Source organism: Triticum dicoccoides, chromosome 4B (assembly GCF_002162155.2).
Source record: "Triticum dicoccoides isolate Atlit2015 ecotype Zavitan chromosome 4B, WEW_v2.0, whole genome shotgun sequence".
NCBI lineage: Eukaryota > Viridiplantae > Streptophyta > Magnoliopsida > Poales > Poaceae > Triticum > Triticum dicoccoides.
Window position 1 is genome coordinate 675018011 of NC_041387.1, and position 21594 is coordinate 675039604.

The 21594-nt window shown below is 49.1% G+C and overlaps 1 protein-coding gene across 1 annotated transcript in view; it reads right to left on the reverse strand.

The window, feature by feature from the left end:
* Positions 1 to 445: 445 nt before the first annotated feature.
* LOC119293069 (transcription factor JUNGBRUNNEN 1-like) overlaps positions 446 to 21594 on the reverse strand; it is a 33808-nt gene continuing 12659 nt past the window's right edge. The window contains exons 2-4 of the mRNA XM_037571661.1: positions 1537 to 1810; positions 1124 to 1440; positions 446 to 922 (exon numbers count right to left, since the gene is read on the reverse strand). Coding sequence (XP_037427558.1) covers positions 446 to 922; positions 1124 to 1440; positions 1537 to 1810 — 1068 coding nt within the window. The remainder of the gene's footprint in view (positions 923 to 1123; positions 1441 to 1536; positions 1811 to 21594) is intronic.

The window sequence follows — 21594 nt, forward strand, 5'->3', positions numbered from 1 at the left end:
ATTTCTCTGTATTTCACCTCGAGCTCGAACTCGATCTCCTCAGCGATTACACAGGGGGTGGAGTTGGTTTTATGCCCGCGAGCTCGGACATGTCGGGCCACGCTCGAACGTGCCCACTTGCTACTTGCCACGTCCCGCTGCGCACTGGCTCGCGCACTCCGTTCGCGCCCGTACACGATCGCCGCGGCCATGCTGCGCGCCCGACGCGGTCCACTCCCCTAAACCTTGCTAACACACTCATGCGGCCACGCGCGCGCACACACACACGCTGACCGGCACACACACGCACACCTACACTTGGACGCGCACGCACGCACCCAAGCTCGCTCCGGCTCGAGCCCGACAAGGCCACTGCGCGCAAGCACGCGCTCGCGGTGCCCAAACCCTAGACGGGTCTTATTTGCCCTACAAGGTGCACCTACACCCGGGAGCAGCAGCAGCTTTCTCAGTCGTAAAACCCTGCCGTATCGGTGACCTCCATCATCCTCGCGATCTCCTCCAAATACCCCTCGACCTCGTAAAAATCGTTCTCTGCGACGGCGTGGCTATGGTCAGTCTGGTGGAAGGAGACGGCCGCCGACGGTGTATTCTGTGGCTTCTCCTCTGGCTCCGGCGCGGCGGGTGCCGCATTCCATTGCCCCTGGAACTGCTGGTTGTGCATGGTGTCCTCGTAGAAGAAGTTGTTGCTGTTTACTGCGTCCATCTGGCTGACGTACTGCTGGTGCTGCTGCGGGGGGTTGCACGGGGCGATGGGTGCCGGAGCCTGCAGGCAGTTCATGTACTCGTGGCCGACCTCCGAGGACTCGAAGCTCCCCGTGTTGGAGCTCTGGTCGGCAGCGGATGGCGTGGGCGCCGTCCTCCACGTCTGCTGCTTCCGGTAGGTGATGGTCCTCCTGAAGATCCGACAGATGGTCCACACCTCCTGCATTTTCAAGTCGTATGCGCACACGTTAGATCAATGTTACACTTACACCGCACCACACGTGGCCGGGACTGTGACCTTGCTCAAAAAATTTTCGTACACGTGTTCATCGTGATTTGATGTGGTCGATCCTATGGGCGAAGTTCAAACACGCACCACATGGACCATTTGTGGAATTGAATGCACGCGTGGACCACTCACCGCTTCCTGCATGCTCGGGGAGGCGTTGGTGGCCGCGGGGGCGGACGGCAGGAGGCGGAACTCGTGCATCATCCAGTCGGTCTTGGTGCACTTACCGAATTTGCCAAGGTAGTAGACGAGAGATTTCTTCAGCCCAATCAATACGCCGGAGCCCGAGCCCGAGCCGCCGCTGGCGGCAGAGTAGATCGGCCGGTCGATGCCCGTGGCCTTCCAGAAGCCGGAGCCGGTCACCCGGTTGGGACGGATGCTGTTCCGGTACTTCCTCCCCCTGAGGCAGAAGAAGTACCACTCTTTTTCCCCACCAACCGTGCTCCCCTCTGCGTAATTTACAGGTGGACGATGACACTGTAAGATTACAAGTCTTGTTCATGTAAAGAAATCGCACCTGATCACAGAATGAAGAAGGAACTTGCTGGGGAGATCCCATGGGTCGTGTTTGTAGATGTCCATCTCCCGGATGACTTCGATGCTGAGCGGCTTCCCAGCCACCTTCCGCCGGAGGTAGAAGGTGACGAGTTCCTCGTCGGTGGGGTGGAACCGGTATCCCGGCAGTACCACGTCGTCCTCTTCCTCCTCGTCTCCAGCGCCGCCAAGCACCACCTTCTCTTCGCTGATCAACTTCTCCATCTCCATTGCGCTCATCTCCGCCTTGGCTACTGTTCGCGTAGCTTCGGACTCGTCTGTGTACTTTACGGCCGTACGCTAACTGTCAGAGGCAAACTATACACAACCAAGCTGGTGAATGCTTTTCACGTATAGCAATCTACCGGCCAGTCGCACCTATGATTTTATTGCTTTGATCTGATTTAATTGATTGCAGGAGAAAAGTACAAGTATTTATAAGAGGAAGGTGTGGCTGCTGCTACCTGGGGTAGGTGCACTTGGATAAACAGTAAATTCAGAAGAAAAAAATGCATAGTAAAATAAAAAAAATCTATAACTGATGCTGTCAAATGAGGAACTGACATGCAGGACCCACACCACAGGGAACTGAGGCCTAGTCAGCAGACCTTTCTTTTTGCTCTTTTGATTTCTCTTGAATCTGATCTACTTAATGTGTAAAGCATGTGTATTTGTGATACATAGTATGAGGTGTGTGTGTAACATAGTAAGACTATTATATAAATATTTGCCCCAGGCCTCTGTTTAATCCCATCAGTCATGTGTGACCATTCTTGTCACTTGTTCTGGTCACTCAGATATGCACATGTAACTTAATGTTACTGATTCAACAGAAAAATCAAAATAAATTTGAAAGTTTGTTTTTATTTTGTGCAAGTTCCTGTTAGTGTTTGATTTGTTCCTGAAAATCATACAAAAATGAAAATTATGCTTCCTTTGTAAAGAAAAGAGATGAAGTTCAATGCTCTAAAAAGCAAAAAATTGGCGCTTGGTTCTCTTTAGCACACGTCTCAGTACTTATGTTTTCCCATAAACTTTGCAGCCGCTGTAAGGCGAATGGCGGTCAGCAGCGCTTGAAGGAACCGCTCCTTCACTAAGAAGCGAACGTGCCATTCCGACCAGGACGGTCCCGACCGAGTAGTCAACGGCCGTTAATTTCAGTGTTTTTTGTCATTGTCATTTTTTCGGCACGGTGAAATTGCAATGTTTGGAAAAGTTGTGGTTTTTCGCCAATGACGCTGTTATTGTGGTGGTTATGTGTATTTTACTCCTTATTATTTGAGTGCACTATTTGACATTTTTATTGAGGTCGTGTGCTTATGGACTAATAAAAAAATAGGTTCCAAAAACTAACAGTGGATGTCCCCCGCAAAAAGAATTAACAGCGGGTGTTTTGATTTTTGTAAGATTTTATGGCTATCATTTGTGCGGAACTTCAGTTGTCTACCTTCTTTCTTGTTCACTATCAAATTCTCTCTGAACATACAACTTTCATGGTAAATGTCTTCAGTTATTACTGGTTTGCAAGAATACCAATTTAACAACCAAATAAGACATTTTTAAGAGATAATAGTAGATCTGCCAATACATGGCGATTTTTGTGTGATGTTAAGCCAGTACACATAAATTATTTTGAGGTAAATACACCAGGGGTCTTAGAACTTGCACACGATGATCAGTTTGGTGCACAAACTTGTAAAACTAGATGATACCCAGCATCGTTGCTGCGGGAATTTGTATTGTTGATTTACGGAGTGAGTAAATAGTGAAATCATGAAAGGAAATATATAATTATATGTCTATTTGAACCTTTGATGGGATGATATGAAAAGTCATAGAAAATTGTGTATTGTAGTTGGCAAGTGCATCGGTATTGTGTATTGCGGTTGATAAGTGCATTGGTAATGTGTGCATAGATATTGCAAAACATCGTTGATCATACCTTAGTAGTTCTTTATTGAGTAAAGACTTGCGCCAAGAAATTCAGGACCACCACCTCAATCGTTCATTGTTGTTGGAGAAGTGGAGAAGTGATATCATTGGGTGCAGTGTGCCAACATTTCACTCAAGCTCACACTCTCCCAGTACGTATGTAGACTGCAGCTTCTAGTTCATAAATAGGGAAAAATCATTACCCGATTTCTTTAACTCTGACATGCTTATATAAAATAATAATGTATAATATATACCAGCGGAAGTTTATCCTGTAATATAGTAGGCTAACATACTAATTGAGTAGCAACTGGACGTATGTTGGGCAGCGAAAGTATTTACCTATATCATCATGTCACTTGTCCAATAGAAGTGGTAAATATCACCGAAAGTCTCATAAAATGCAACCAGGGATACGTTGAGGCAATGTGTCAATGTCTCAGTGATGAACCTTTCAATATAAATAGTTCACCTTGCGTTATAAAAAAGTTCATCGTGTATCAAAAAATATTCATCGTATACTATGAAATTGTTCAACGCATTTTTTATTAAATGTTTAATGCATATTCAAAAATTGCTCAACGCATTATTTAGTTTTGTAATATTCATCATATATGAAAATAGTTCATCGTATAATACAAAAAATTTCATTGTGTATTAATTAAAAGGGAATTTTACATTTATACCCCTAACTCGAACCCACTACTCATATTTACCCCTACTCGAAGCATCTTCAAAATTTTCCCTCTGTCGTTAAGTGACCTTATAGAAATGCCCTTCCGTGTCGTTTCCGTTCGGCTAAAGGGATTTGAACATCTACAGGGCTTTTATTGGACATTTTGCCCCTGTCTCCATGCATCACCTACATGCGGGACCCATCCGAAGAAAATAAAATAAAAAAAACTCTTTCTCTCACTCCTCTCTCTCACAATTACTGTGGAACCAACCAAAAAATGAAAAAAAGAAGTCTATTCTATCTTCCATCCTCTCTCTCTCCCCCCCTCTCTCTCCTCCGGCGTGCGGAACTGGCGGCTCCCAGCAGCAGGCGGCGGTTGCCCTTAGCAGGATCGCCGGTGTGGCCGCGCTGAGCACACCATCGTCTCATCATGCTTCGGTTCGTGTCAGCTAAGCGCGTAGGAGGCCACGAGATTCAGCGCCCCGACGGAGTTCAGCGGCGCATGGCGATGGTCATTGTGGGGAGCTCAAAGTGGATGCTTGAGCGCAAAATTGAAGAGCGTGAAGGAATAAGGAGCTCTAGGAGGGCCCCTTGGCGCTAGGAATTGGAGGGGCGCATGCCAGAATCGACGGCAGAGACCTCGGACGGCCAGCGGCGCTTATCGCCCGATCTCCTGTGATGTGCTACCCCTGCTTCTTCTGAGAGCATCCTCGAGTTCTTGGTGAGATGTAGGATGTTTCCCCCTTTTTCCTGAACCTCCTCGTGCCCGTAGCTCCTCCATGCCTAGTACCGCCACTCGCCGTCACGAGAGCTCGATGCTGTCTTGGTTTCTGAAAGGCCCATTGTACCCCAACACCCCAAACCAGTGTAGCTTCGTGCCAGCATCGTCGCCAGGCTGTTCTCGCAGCCACTTGATCGCTTGGCTATCTTCATGTACGTCACCGTCGATCGTGCCTTCGCACATGGGCACCGTCATTTTGGTCCTGAGGCTTAATAAAGTTTTTATATTTTCTAAGTTTTTTGTCGGGATCCACGTGTATGTGTGTGTGAGAGTTTTCCCTTTTATTTTTTATGGTAGGGCACCACACGTCAATGATAGTAAAGGTGAGAGAAAGGGACTTTTTTTCTTTTTTTTTCTAGGGATGATGGGCGTGTAAGTGTCACATACAGAGAGGGGTCCAAAAAATGTCCGGCGAACAGTCAAAGCCCTTTGATTGGATGGGAACACTACAGAAGGACATTTCTATAAGGGCACCTAACGGCATAGGGGCAAATTTGAGTACACATTGAAATTAAGGGTAAATATGAGTAATGGGTTTGAGTTAGGGGTACAAATATAAAAGTCCCTAATTAAAATGTTCAATGTATATTTAGAAAATTTTCAACGGATATTAAAATTGTTCAATATATATTTTTTGAACTTTTTTCAAAAGAATACGATAGTTAAACTATCGTGCCTTTAATCTATCACTAGGCCTCACTAATCTGATCGGCTAGTAGCACCCGTTGCAAGTTCGAGCTCTTGCTCATCATTACTTTTTATTTAGTTTTTATTTTACTTTTTTGGAGCTAGCTTACATCATAATGGGCCGACCCATTCGCTTTGCCTTCAGCGAAGGCTCCACCATTTGCCGCCCGTGGGCGGCAAGTAGGCTCTCTTGCAGTCTTTCGTCCCACCCTGCTAGTCAGTGGAGGTGAAGTTTGGCATCCTTATATACGGAAGCCTCTGCACTTCATTAAGTGATGGGTATGGTGAGATAATGAAAACACCACACGCGCACCACGGTAAATGCATGCGACATGAGGGTGATCGCGAGAAAATACCGTTTGTGTCTCCTATACATATGAACTATCGGTCGCCGCCAAAGAGACATTGAACCCAGCTAGGGTTTTGCCTCTTCTCTCTTTTGCACCGTCGTCATAATCTTCTCTGGAGCACCTGTTGCATGCACGGACTAATGGAAGAGCAGGTCTCCGGAACCTCTCACTCTTGTGATTGTTCGCACACGAACACGTCACCGTGTACCTCCGACGCCGAGGGTGATGCACCGCGGTTCACGCCGAAGGAGACCCGTCCGGAAGCGCGGTACACAAGCAATCCGGCGGGTGCTTTTCAGGACCCGAAACCCCACGCGCCCGGGAGGGACCCCGTCTGGACACGCGGCAGTTATGGGTTGCCCTAGATCGATTCGCTCGCCCCTAGAGCCTCGTGGATCGCTGCCTTCCAAGATGAAGAACGAGAGAGAAAGAATAAGGGAGAGATGTAAAAACTAGGGTAAAAGTAGTATACTGATTTGTCGATTGTGTGTTGTTCAATCGGCCGTCACCTCTCATCTATTTATGAGGCGGCTTGACTTCCTGTACAAGAAAAGGACTAAAATGTCCATCCAAAGCGTCAAAAACCCTAACCTAACTCGGACAGGAATCTTTGGCAATTTTCCGGATCAACTCGGTCTCACCGATTGTTTTGCTTCGGTCTCACCGAGTGAATGTGGCCAACTCTGTAAATTTCTATAATTTTCCGGATCAACTCGGTCTCACCGATTAGTTTGCTTCGGTGCCACCGAGTGAGCGTTGCCAACTTTCTGTGACTTTCTGTAATTTCTCGGATCAACTCGGTCTCACCGAGTCAATCAACTCGGTCCGTCCGAAATGACTCTGCAGCTTCTGTTTCTGTCCTTGTTTTGCCTCCACAGATTGCATACAACCTCGGATTAAGACAACTTTTATATCAAAATCGACCGTTTCGATGATACAAAGACAACTTGTGTAGAAAGGTTTTCCATTTGTGGTCGTGTTGGGGGCTTAATCCGCCAAACTGTACTCTGAATATAAGATCTTGGTACTTTGAGCATAGTTTTGGCCTTCGAGATGAAATCGGACGAAGATGGCCCAAACTTCAAAGACGTTCATATCAACAATACGGAACTCTCTCATGTAGATCTTCTCCATTTGAGGCCATTTTAAATAAGTTCTTGACCGTGCCAAAATCTGGTGTCAACACATGCCCCTTGTTTTTCGGCAAACTTGTGTGCCGAAAAATAACTTGCACGATGCTTTTTCTAAAGACGATGTCAACACTCCATCGACCATTTATTTTTCTTAGGATGATAATTACGTATCGGCTATGTTTATGCTTAGGGCGATAATTTTATATCGGCCATTGATTTTAACTTCTGGTTCACATCATACCTTGTAACCGATTACCACCAATCGGCTTTAAAGAGATGGGAATGAAGCCGTTCCTTGTAGCACTAAGGAAATAAACTCCGAGAGTCACGCCCTGTTAAGCAAGCAACATCGGGATGATTCCAATCCACCGATGCATCGGCCAAAGCAACACAAGCCGAATTATCCGCGTGAATGATTTCTACCACATCATCGATCCATTGTATTAAAAATTGATGCATGGTAGATGGCACACATTGTTTAGCATGAACCCAATCGCGACCTAATATAACATTATAGTTACCTTGCACCTCGGCGATGAAGAATGTGGTGGACAAAGTTTTGCTTCCCACGGTGAGTTCCATGCACATCACACCTTTGACCTCTGTCTTTTCTTTACCCTCGAATCCGTTAAGTACCATATTTGTCTTCATCAATGTATCATCATCTAACCCCAACTTTTTGAAGACCGAGTAGGGCATAAGATTTACCACAGCACCACCATCAACGAGTATCCTAGCAACAGGCAATCCGTTAATATGACCTTTAAGGTATAATGGCTTCAAATGTTTCACCGGTTCTCTTGGCTTCTCGAAGATAGCATTCTTAGGACCAAAATCCAGCTGGGCTACCTCCCCTTCTTCATGTTTAGCACGAAACTCGATAGGTAAGTAATATACCATATTAATATCTGTACCTTCCTGAACCGGCGAAGATTCATAATCCACCATCTCATCTTCATCTCCGAATGTGTATATTGGGCTGAAAGTTTCCTCAATTGAAGGGGATGTTTCAGGTGGTGTGGACGATGTAATAGGGGTCGCATCATCCTCTTTCGGTGGTGAAGGTATTGCGGCAGTTAATGTAGAAGCATCTGCGTTTTGTTTTTATTTAGGCCTCCACACTTGTTTTGTGAGTGCCATGGGCCGAATTTTACTGAAAAATTCGTACCTTTGCCTCTCCTCTTTATGCTCTACCTTCTCGTGGTTCCTCATGCGTTGTAATATCCTTTTCATGGTCTTAGTTAAACCTGGAGGACACCACCTAGGCTGAGTATATTTGGGATCCCTATGTTTGGCCTTGCTTGGAGAAATTTTTGTTGGCCGATTAGCACCATAGCTCAAACGGCCTTGTGTGGGATAACAAAGCCTCTCACGAGCAGGCCTTCTAGGTACTGCCCGCCCCATATGAAAAGCATAAGGAGTCATTGAGGGTTGTGTCGTGGTTCTAAGTCTGACAGTAGTGTAGGGGGGTACTAAGGGAGAGGCAAGATCCTAGCTATGGAGTAGTTGTATATGCAAGAGTTTTACGAGTTCAGGCCCTTCTCGGAGGAAGAACAGCCCTACGTCTCGGAGCCCGGCGGCGGTCGACTCGATTATATGTGTATGAGTTACAGGGGTGCGAACCCTTTATACTGAGGAGGGGGTGGCTTATATAGAGTTTGCCAGACCCCTCCAGCCCTCAATTATGCAGGGTTTAAAGTACATTAAGACCGGGGGTTACTGGTAATGCCCACATAAAGTGCTATGAAGACCATAAAGGCTACTTAATGACAGACCGTTACGTGCAGAGTGACTTCAGATCTCCTGGCTGTCGAGTGGCTGGCTTCATGGTCGAGTGCCCTCGAGTCTGTCGGGTGGAACACTTCTGAGTCGATCGACAGGTGGTTTCTTTTAGAGATGTCCTTGGGTAGGGTAGTTTGGACAGGTCCATGACCCTACCCTAGGTACATACCTTCATCATTAGCCCCCGAATGGATCGAGGTTTGAGTGGGGAAGGAGTTGAGAACTCTTCCGACCCATTTCTTGTGCTATGAGCATGTCTTTTCTTGGATCAATGAACTTTAGGTGACGGTGCCAACTTCTTTTTCAGTCGCCTTGATCCATTCTTTGTATCTGTCGAGTGATGATTTCGCTTTGGAGAGCTCCGAGTGACAGAGTGGAGGAGATCTTCCGCCTGACAAGTTGTTCTGCAACCCACGGATTTTGTGGGATTTGAATTTTGGGAAGCATGCAGGACGGGGCGAGGCCGTAGCTATCGGACGGGATAAGGCAGGGATGCCTCGATCTCTGCGCCAGCTTTTTCACCACGTATCGCGCGCGCGACTGTTGCGGGATTTGACAGGATCACCCGGGCCTACATGTCAGCCACTCGGAAGCAGCCTTATATAAGGCGCCGAACGGGGGTTTTTGAACAGTGCATTCTCATTTCCTTCTCTCTTCTCCAGATTCATCTGCCGCGCTCGCTTCTGCCCTAGTACTGCTGCTTCTTGCATGCTTCGCTGGCGACGATGGTGAAGGAGAAGACAGCGGCTTTGGAGCGGGCGAAGAAGGCGACGGCGAAGGCGAAGGGAAGGGCGACCAGTCGAGGCGGATCTTCATCAAGGACCGGCCTGCCATGGGGCTGGATCCAGGGCGACTGGATCCGCTTGACGATCCGTCAGAAAGATCTTGATGACCTGGCCAATGAAGGAATGATCCCCCATGGATCAACGAGGCTCTCGGGGAACGAGTTGGACCCGCAGCCTCAGGAGGGTGAGTGTGTCCTCTTGGCCACCCACGTTGACCGTGGATTTTCTTTGCCCCCTCATCCTTTATTTTGGGGATTTCTGAACTTCTTTGGGGCACAACTCCACCATTTCACACCCAACTCTATTGTGTATCTTGCTGCTTTCGTGTCGTTGTGCGAGAACTTCTTGGGTTGTCGGCCTCATTGGGGTCTTTTCAAGCACATTTTCACCTGTCGCTCACAGATGGTGAAAAAGGCCAATCCGAGTGATGAGAGAACCCAAGTGATTCAGATGTGCGGGGGCCTTGGAGTTCAGATGAGGGGAAAAAGTGCATTTTCGGCCATGGTCCTTCCCGACTCGGTTCGTGGATGGCAGTCGACCTGGTTTTACTGCAAAGACCAGCCGACGCCAGGGCAGTCGACTGGACTCCCTCCTTTTCCATGGACCGAGTGGGGAAGCCTTCTTCCTTGAAGGTGATCCCAGAAGAGAAGGCGCAGGTTAAAGTGTTGGTCGAGCGTGTAGTTCAGCTTATCCGTGACGGGGTGACCGGCATGGATCTCCTGGAGGTCTTCCTCCGACGACGCGTCCAGCCTCTTCAATATCGAGACCATCCGATGTGGATGTATTCTGGCACTGAAGACACCACTCGGGTCCACCCGGAGGAGGTCGAGGATGCCACGCTGGAGAGGTGGATGACTGCCATCACAGGGAATAGAGACAACCCCCGAGGAGCTAGGAGGATCCCTCCACTCGACCAATCATATGAGCCAGAGAAGGTCCAATTCTGTTTCTCCGACTGTGATCCTGCTTTCTTCATTCCGTTTTGTTAGAGTTCAGTCGACTGACTTTTGCTTTGTTCGTTGTCTTCTAGCTCACCACTGAGATGTACTTGATGCCCAACGGGGCGCAAGAACAGGTCGAAGAGGAGGAGGCGAGCGGAGGAGAAAGCCAGGAGGAGTAGCAATCCGACGCCGAGGGGGACAAAGATGACGACGACTCTGGTGGAGAGGAGGAGTAACAGGAGGAGGAAGAGGAGGAGGAAGCCGATCCTTCTCGCACGGAAAGGCGATCCAAGCTCACCCATGACCCCTCGGTCGAGCGTGGCAAAGCAACTGTGCCTGCGGGACAGTCGACGAAGCGCCATCGGACGTCCTCCCCTGCTCCGACTGAAAAAGCTCTGAAGCATCCCCGAGCAGCGTCGTTGAAGCCGTCGAAGGCCCTGGCCAAGATGAAGATGGCCATTCCCACGATTTCCGGGTAACAGCAGAACTCGTGTTTCCTCGTTTAGCATGGGTAGACTCTTGGTCGACTCGTTGGTTAACCGACTGGTTTCTGAAATCTGCAGTGCCGCTACCTCCGAGACCTCCACCAAGAACGACGACCAAGAGATGGAAGACGCTGCCACCTCCAATCCTAGTACGCTCTCTGTAGTTTCACTTCTGGTCAATTGGATTTCCGTTTCTTAACTCTGGATTTATCCTGCAGCTCCTCCTCACGTCATTGATCTCCCTGATGATGATGACGAGGTGCCACTGAGGGGGAAGAAGAGCAAGAAGGTGCCGGCTGGCAAGACCATTCGGACTGCATCGGTGTCTGAGGCATTGGTTCAAGAAGGTGGCGATGTCACTCGGCATTCTATGACCTTTGCTGTGCCGCTGACGAGTGCCCGGCCTTCGTCATCGACTGCTGATCTGCCCTCCCTTTTCGCCACGCACCACGTCCCAGGGGACCAAGCGGTTGCTGCTAAGGAGGCTATACGCCAGGCGGGGATTATGATGGAGCAGGTGAAGGCGATCCGGGAAGTGAGCCAAGCGGCTTATGATGCGAGCTCAGCCCTTCAGAGCAATGTCCAGGTTAGTTGGTCACCGCCTGTTCTGTTAGGATATGCTATCTGAAGGTTTTCTTTCCGAAGATCTTTGAATCTGTACACCCACTCGGTGCTTCAATTGATTTTTTGAACTGGTGGAGGCACGCTGAGTGCACCCACTGGGTGTAGTCCCCGAGACTATGGTCGACTGCTGGCAGTCGACCGTAGTCTTTGTATTTTGAACATTCCAACTTCTTCAGTCAGTCTGGTCAGACCATGTCGACTGGAACCTTGGAACCGGTGGGGGCACGCTAAGTGCACCCACTGGGTGTAGTCCCCGAGACTATGGTCGACTGCTGGCAGTCGACTGTAGTCTGAAGAACTTTCTTTCTCTTTTTTTTGGTAGATCATGATGAGGCCACGACTGACTGCTGGCAGTTAGCTATGGTTTTGGAACCACAATCTCTTTGTTCCTTTTGGTCGACTGATCGGATCAAGTCGATAAAACTAGTGGGGGCACGCTGAGTGCACCCACTGGGTGTAGTCCCCGAGACTACTGTTGAATATTTTGATTCGACTGTAGTCTTAGAAATGTTACGGTTTTTCTCTTAGTTACTCGGAAGTAACCTCTCTTTGATATCTGTCGACTGACTCTTTGCAGAAATCTTGTGAGCTTCTGGCTCGTTATACTGAATTGGAAAAGAAACATATCCAGCTCGACCTTGACTTGAAAGTTGTTCAGGAGAACTTTCAGAAGGCGAAGGACGAGGCAAAAGGTACGATTGGTGAGAACTTGACGACTGTTTTCATCCTTCTGCCCATTATTGGTTCTGACCTCCTTGTCATTTTGCAGAAAAAACGAAGGTGGCTTTGAACAAGAAGGACCAGGAACTTGTTGAGTTGCAGAAGGCGGCTTGGGACAAAACGAAGCTTGCGGAAGAGAAGCTGGCTTCAATTGGCAAACTTGAAGAAGAGAATGCCAACCTGAAAGCTGCTCTCGACGCGGCCAACAAGGAAGTCAGCCGTCTGAAGAACGACAAGATTGCTCTGAGTGACAAGGCTAGTGAGCTGGTGGGGAAGAAGAATGATCTGGAGGCTTATCTGGGAGGGCTCGCCAAGAAGTTGTTCATCATGCTTGAAGGTAACCTCTCTCACCCGACTGACTTGTTATCGTCGACTCGTCGTAGAACTGCTGGTTTATCTTTGACTTGTGTGTATAGAATTCTGCCTAAACTTCGAGGAAGAGACCAGTCGAGTGGAGACAGGCCTGGATCCTATCAACTCTCCTGTGAAGGACGAAACTGCCATGAACGTGCGCCGACTTGAGTCTCGTGTCGCTGGTGTGGTCGACTATCTTGCTCGACTGAAAGTTGCGGCGTCGCGGATCTACACGACACTCTGGCCGAGAGAGACGCTTCAACTTGACCTCGAGTCTCTGATGACTCGACTGAATGAAGTACCAGGCCGAGTGCAGGAATGGAAGAAGTCCTCTGCCAGGTGTGGTGCTGATGTTGCTCTATCTCTTGTTCGTGTTCACTACAAGGATACGCGAGAGGAGAAGCTGGCGTCCCTCAAAGTGGCCAATACCAAGAAGCATGACTTCCGATCTTTCATGGAGACCTTCATTGCTGCTGCCACTCGGATTGCAGATGGAATCGACCTGGACTAGTTCGTCGCACCTTCCAGTCCTCCACCTGAGGAGTAAAAAACTTTCTATGCTTGATGCCTTAAATTTGCCTCGGAATGCCGAGTGATATTGTAACCGATAAACTTTAATAGGCTTGACGCCTGATCACTTCTGGACCCGCAGGATGCTATCTGAACTTGGCTTTGCCGTTGAATATGCTTGCATTTGTCTTCGAGCGAACCTTGTTCTCCACTCGGAGTATATTTTAGTGCTTGGGACGTACTCTTGCAGGTTGGATCACAGATTGCAGTCAACTTGCGTCCTTGCGGGTCGGGATGGAGCGCACATTGTATTTGTGCCGTAGCTTGAAGGAAAAGGTAGCAGTCGACCTGCACCTTGTCGTCCTTGCAGAGCGCATGTTGTATTTGTGCCATAGCTCGAAGGTGAAGGTAGCAGTCGACCTGCACCTCGTCGTCCTTGCAGAGCGCATGTTGTATTTGTGTCATAGCTCGAAGGAGAAGGTAGCAGTCGACCTGCACCTCGTCGTCCTTGCAGAGCGCACGTTGTATTTGTGCCGTAGCTCGAAGGAGAAGGAAGCAGTCGACCTGCACCTCGTCGTCCTTGCAGAGCGGAATGAATTTCGTACTTAGGCGAGTGCTGGACTGCAGCTAAGCCCCCGAGTGTGAGGCAGACTCACCACTTGGTAGGATTTCAAACACTTAGGCGAGTATTGGACTGCAGCTAAGCCCCCGAGTGGGAGGTTTGCTCTCCACTCAGTAGGATTTCAAACACTTAGGCAAGTACTGGACTGGAGCTAAGCCCCCGAGTGAGAGGCAGGCTCACCACTCAGTAGGATTTCAAACACTTAGGCGAGTACTGGACTGCAGCTAAGCCCCCGAGTGAGAGGCAGACTCACCACTCGGTAGGATTTTGATTACTTCACATTGTATTTGTGTCGTAACTCGAAGGAGAAGGTAGCAGTCGACCTGCACCTTGTCGTCCTTGTGGATCGGAGCGAATTTCATACTTAGGCGAGTACTGGACTGCAGCTAAGCCTCCGAGTGGGAGGTTTGCTCTTGACTCGGTAGGATTTCAAACACTTCGGCGAGTACTGGACTGCAGCTAAGCCCCCGAGTGAGAGGTAGACTCACCACTCGGTAGGAATTCAAATACTTAGGCGAGTACTGGACTGCAGCTAAGCCCCTGAGTGTGAGGTTTGCTCTCCACTCGGTAGGATTTCAAACACTTAGGCAAAACGGATTCGCAGCTAAGCCCCCGAGTGGGAGGTTTGCTCTCCACTTGGTAGGATTTCAAACACTTAGGCAAAACGGATTCACTGCTAAGTCTCCGAGTGAGAGGCTTGCTAGTCACTCGGTAGGAATTTTTTTTACAAACTTAGGCGAAACGGATTCGCAGCTAAGCCACCCACTGGGGGATTTCTTACATAAACAAAGGCAGCAACAATTAATGGGAAAATTATAACACTTTTGTCTTTGATAAACAAACTACAAGAGTACTTTTATTACAACTCATCCGAGTGAGTACTTAAGTGTAAAAGGGGCGGAGCAGGTCCACATTCCAAGCTCGCTCATCAACCTGGCGGCCGACATTGTAAAGACGGTATGCTCCATTGTGGAGGACTTTGGTGACGATGAAGGGGCCTTCCAAGTAGGGGCAAGTTTGTGTGTTTTCTGTTGGTCCACTCAGAGGACCAAGTCTCCTTATTGGAAGGCCTGATTCTTCACGTTTCTGGCGTCGAATCGACGCAAGTCTTGTTGATAGATGGTCGATCGGATCATGGCCATCTCTCTTTCTTCTTCTAGAAGGTCGACTGCGTCTTGTCGGTCTTGCTCTGCTTCAACTTGAGAGTAGAGCTCGACTCGTGGTGCATTGTGAAGCAGATCACTCGGCAGAACCGCTTCAGCTCCATAGACCAGAAAGAACGGTGTTCTCCCAGTCGACCGATTTGGAGTAGTCCTCAATCCCCAAAGAACTGATGGAAGTTCGTCGACCCACGCGCCTGCTGCGTGTCTGAGATCACGCATCAACCGGGGTTTCAGTACTTTGAGAATTAGGCCGTTGGCTCTTTCTGCTTGTCCATTCGACTGGTGGTGAGCGACCGAAGCATAGTCGACTCGTGTGCCTTGAGAAGCGCAAAAGGCTTTGAATTGGTCGGAATCGAAATTTGACCCATTATCAGTGATGATGCTATGCGGAACTCCATGTCTGAATATCAACTCTCTGATGAAGCTGATAGCAGTGCCGACATCAAGATTCTTGATAGGCTTGGTCTCGATCCACTTGGTGAACTTGTCGACTGCCACCAGTACATGGGTGAAACCGCTCCTGCCAGTTCTCAGTGGTCCAACCATATCTAATCCCCAAACTGCGAAGGGCCAGATGATTGGAATGGTCTTCAGGGCTGAGGCGGGCTTGTGCGACATATTGGAGTAGAACTGACATCCTTCACACCTGTCGACTATCTCTTTTGCTATTTCACTTGCAATGGGCTAGTAAAATCCTGCTCGGTATGCTTTAGCCACAATAGTTCGAGAGGACGCATGATGGCCACAGGTCCCCGAGTGGATGTCGTTAAGAATTATCCAACTCTCTTCTGGCGTTATGCATTTCTGACTGGCTCTAGTCACGCTTTCTCTGTACAACTGTCCCTTCATGACAGTAAAGGCCTTGGATCGACGGACGATCTGTCGAGCCTCTTCTTCATTCTCTGGGAGCTCTTTCCTTAGGATATATGTGATGTAAGGCACTGTCCAATCGGGAGTGATAACCAAAACTTCCATGATAAGGTCAACCACGGCTGGGACCTCGACTTCAGTCGGATCCGTGGCACTTTTTGGCTGCGGGGCTTCTTCGGTGAAAGGATCCTCTCGAACTGACGGGGTGTGGACATGTTCCAAAAACACACCACTAGGAATGGCTTCTCTCTTGGAACCTATCTTTGCCCAATCATCAGCTACTTTATTTTTCAGTCGGGGTATATGATGAAGCTCTAACCCCTTGCATTTCTTTTCCAGCTTTCTTAGTGCATTGCAGTAACCAGTCATGGCTGGGCTTCTGATGTCCCACTCCTTCATCACTTGGTTAACCACCAGATCTGAGTCGCCGTAGACCATGAGGCGACGAACACCGAGTGAAATGGCCATACGCAACCCATACAAAAGTGCTTCGTATTCTGCTTCGTTGTTGGAGGAATCAAAGTGAATCTGGAGTACATATCCGAGCTTATCTCCTTGGAGGGGAAACCAGCACTACCCCAGCACCGGAACCATTCAGCATTTTAGAGCCATCAAGGAACATGGTCCGGTGCTCCGAGTGAACTTGAGTCGGCAGCTGCTGTTCAGTCCACTCGGCGAGGAAATCTGCTATTGCTTGGGACTTGATAGCTTTCTTTGCCTCAAATCTGATATCCAGGGAAAGGAGTTCAATCGCCCATTTTGCCACTCGACCAGTTGCATCTCTGTTGTGCAGAATCTCTGACAATGGGGCGTCGCTGACGACTGTAATGGTATGGTCAGAGAAATAATGAGCAACTTTCTTCGTGGTCAATAAATCCCATATACAAGCTTCTAATAATGAGGGTATCTTTGCTTTGATGGGGTCAGGACTTCAGAAATGTAATATACTGGGCGCTGAACTTTAAAGGCCTTTCCTTCTTCTTCCCGCTCGACCGTAAGTACTGTACTGAGGACTTGTCCTGTGGTTGCAATGTACAGCAACAAAGGCTCTTTGCTGATCGGGGCAGCAAGCACCGGCTGGGTGGAAGGCAGGGCTTTTAGCTCTACAAACGATGCATCAGCTTCAGGAGTCCACTCGAACTTGTCTGACTTCTTCATCAGTCGGTAAAGAGGCAATGCCTTTTCACCGAGACGAGAGATGAATCGACTTAAAGCGGCCAAGCAACCAGTAAGCTTCTGAACATCATGCACACACACAGGTTGTTTCATTCGGAGTATAGTGCCCACTTTCTCTGGATTTGCGTCAATTCCCCGTTCGGAAACGAGAAAACCGAGCAACTTTCCGCCAGGAACTCCGAATGTGCACTTTGATGGATTAAGCTTGATATCATACCTCCTGAGGTTGGCAAATGTTTCAGCGAGGTCAGTCAGCAGGTCGGAACCTTTCCGTGACTTGACCACAATATCATCCATGTATGCTTCCACATTCTGACTGATTTGAGTGAGCAAACACTTCTGAATCATCCTCAATAACGTGGCTCCGGCATTCTTGAGGCCGAATGGCATGGTGACATAACAGAAGCACCCGAATGGGGTGATGAAAGCTGTTTTGATCTCATCGGGTCCATACAGACGGATCTGATGGTACCCGGAATAGGCGTCTAAGAAAGATAGTCGCTCACATCCCGCAGTCGAGTCGACTATTTGGTCGATGTGGGGGAGATGAAAATAATCTTTCGGGCAGGCCCGATTGATATGTTTAAAGTCAATGCACATGCGAAGTGACTTGTCCTTCTTGGGGAGCATGACAACATTGGCGAGCCACTCGGAGTGGTAAATTTCTCGGATAAACTCTGCTGCTAAGAGCCGAGCTACCTCCTTGCCAATGGCCTTCCTTTTCTGGACGGCGGACTGTCGCAGATGTTCCTTGACAGGTTTCTCTTTTGAGTCGACTCATAGACGGTGCTCAGCCAGCCCCCTGGGTACACCTGGCATGTCAGAAGGTTTCCATGCAAAGATGTCCCAGTTCTCACGGAGGAACTGGATGAGCGCTTCTTCCTATTTGGGGTCGAGTGTTGTGGAGATATTAGTCGGAGCAGCGTTGGGGTCGGTCGGGTGGATGTGCACCGGTTTTGTCTCACAGGACGACTGAAACTCTGATTCCGTAGAGGGCTTCTTAGCTCGCAACAAATCACTCGGGTCTGCATTCTTCTGGTGTTCCTGCCACTCTTCTGCTACCATCTGAGCATCGGTGATCTTTGAGCCTTTCTGAAAGCACTCTTCCGCCTTCTTGCGATTACCCGTAATAGTGATCCTACCTTTAGGGCCAGGCATTTTCAATTTGAGGTACACGTAACATGGTCGAGCCATAAAACGTGCATAGGCTGGCCTGCCCAAAATAGCGTGATAGGCACTCTGGAAATCCACAACCTCAAATGTCAACTTTTCTTTGCGGAAATTTTTGGAATCACCAAAAACCACATCAAGAGCAATCTAGCCGAGTGACGCAGCCTTCTTGCTAGGAATGACTCCATAGAAACTCATGTTGGTGGTACTAAGTCTGGACATCGGAATGCCCATCCCTTGCAATGTCTCTACGTATAGTATATTCAGGCTACTGCCACCATCCATCAACACTTTAGTTAGTCGAGTACCTTCGATGACTGGGTCGACCACCAAATCTTGCCTCCAGGGGTGGCTATGTGTGTCGGGTGATCGGACTGGTCGAATGTGATGGCAGTCTGAGACCATTTCAGATAATTGGGTGTCGCCGGAGCAACCATATTCACTTCCCGATTGATAACTTTCAGTCGACTTTTGCTTTCAACGTCAGCAAAAATCATTAGGGTGGAATTGACCTTGGGATATCCATCATCACTATCTTCTTTGTCCTCAACTTTGTCCGACTCCTTTTCCTTATCCTTGGGCTGTTTCCCCTGGAATTGCTGGATCAAGAGCCGACACTGCCGAGTGGTATGTTTCGGGTAAATGAAGTTACCCTCTTCATCTTTCTTCGTGTGGATGTGGCATGGCAAATCCATCATGTCATTTCCCTCCTTGTCTTTCACCTTCTTAGGGTTCCAAGGCCCTTTGGGCTTCCCTTTAAACTTTCCTTGAGTGACGGCCAAGGCTTCTCCAGGAGCAGCTGGCTCAGCTTTCCATTTTTGCTTCCGACTGGAGTTCGCTCCTCCGGTTTCGTGGGCGACTGACTTGTGCTTGCCACTCTGGAGTCGATCCTCTTCTTCACCATTGACATACTTGGTGGCTATCTCCATCATTCGACTCAGAGACATGTCTCCGGTTCGACCGAATTTCAGGTTCAGCTCTCTGTACTTAACACCTTCCTTGTAGGCACAGACTGCCTGGTGATTAGATACATTCTCTACCGTGTGATGCAATGTGATCCATCTCTGGATGTAATCTCTCAAAGTCTCATTCGGTTTCTGTACACAAGTTTGCAGCTCTGTCAGTCCTGCTGGTCGCTTGCAAGTTCCTTCAAACGTTTTGACGAACACTCGGGAAAGATCTTCCCAAGTGTAAATGCTGTTGGGTGCTAGCTGATTCAGCCACGCTCTGGCCGAGCCCTCCAACATAAGAGGAAGATGCTTCATGGCCACCTCATCATTGCCGCCACCGATCTGAACAGCCACTCGGTAGTCCTCAAGCCAAGTATCAGGCTTGGACTCACCAGTGAACTTACTGACTCCAGTCGCCAACCTGAAGTTGGGAGGAATCACCGCGGCCCTGATGGCCTTGCTGAAGCACTCTGGTCCTGAGACGTGCACTCTGCTGCTGGTGGGGACATCTCTGTCGTGACCCTCTTGGTGAGCTCTGTTCCTGTCGACCAGACCTTAAACGATAATGGATCTCGCATCAAAGCCTGGTTCCCTGGGGTCGACAGGAATCCTTCGCCCAACACTATGCTGGCGTCTATCATCCTGCTGTCGAGGCGCGTACGGTCCACCCCTTGGGGGAGGGGTGGGCACTCGACGTCGATCATCGCGATCGAATCGATGATCATACTGCTCACGGTTCTTGTACTGATCATGCCGGTCTCCACGCCCCTCACACCTCGGGGGCGATCTGGGGCTGTGAGCCGACTGAATTGTATTTGCAGCTACGGATCAGCTGTGAATCCTGTTCCGCGACTGTGATACAGCTGAATTTTGATCTCCTGCTGCCCGGAGTAAATCTCTGATCTGCATCAAGCCTCTGCCAGCCTCTGACTGAGAAGGCTGAATTGACTCTGCTATACGGGCCATAGCTCCTAAATTCTGAATCGGAGTTCGATATACTTGAGTCGGTGGTGGAAAGAGCTGATGTCGATTGGAGTCCGGAACCCGTTGCCGCGCATGCTCGTCGAGCTGATGTCGAAGGTTCTCCAGTAGAGTGCGCTCAGCCAAGTTAGCCAAGCGTGCGTCCTCTAAGGCATGAGCCTTAGGGGTTTCTCCAACGATAGGAGTGTGAAGTGCATCCATGTTCCGGCGGTGAAGTTCTTCCCTCTGCAGCGAATTGAGGGGCTCGGGGAGATACTCTTCATGGGTATGCGACGGATCGCCTCCGCCATCACCTCCTTCAGCGCCGGGAAAACCGGGAGGACCGCGTGGTCCATCGACCATCAGAACCTCCGCCACTGGATCACTGCTGTCGCACTCGGATGCAGTCTCTGCGGAGCCAGTCAATAGGTCGAATAGGCCGTAGAGAGATTCGTCAGGCTCGACTGTCGTGACTTGGGGGGTGGCCGGCTAGCGGGCCACCGCGTGCCTCACGCACCGCTGAAGCCTCGACCGACCGGAGCGCTTGCGCCAGCGGGAAGCAGGGAGGGAGGATGACACGACGATCGACCGATACTGGGTTGACGGTTGCTGCAGGGGGATGCCGCGGATGCACGCGCGAAACTTTTCCGGTGACCAAAACAGGACTTCCCATATATTAATCTTTACCTCCGAACCATTCCAAAACTCCTCGTGACGTCCGGGATCTCATCCGGGACTCCAAACATCATTCAGTAACCACGTATATCTATTCCCTATAACCCAAGCGTCATCGAACCTTAAGTGTCTAGACCCTACGGGTTCGGGAACCATGCAGACATGACCGAGACGTTCTCCGGTCAATAACCAACAGCGGGATCTGGATACCCATGTTGGCTCCCACATGTTCCACGATGATCTCATCGAATGAACCACAATGTCAAGGACTCAATCAATCCCGTATTCAATTCCCTTTGTCACAGAGATACCTCTCCGTCACACGGAGTGACAAATCCCAGTCTCGATTCGTGCCAACCCAACAGGCACTTTCGGAGATACGCGTAGTGCACCTTTATAGCCACCCGGTTACGTTGTGATGTTTGGTACACCCAAAGCATTCCTACGGTATCCGGGAGTTTCACAATCTCATGGTCTAAGGAAATGATACTTGACATTAGAAAAGCTTTAGTATACGAACTACACGATCTTTGTGCTAGGCTTAGGATTGGGTCTTGTCCTTGATGTGATCCCGTTATCAACGACATCCAATGTCCATGGTCAGGAAAACGTAACCATCTATTGATCAACGAGCTAGTCAACTAGCGGCTTACTAGGGACATGGTGTTGTCTATGTAGCCACACATGTATCTGAGTTCCCTATCAATACAATTATAGCATGGA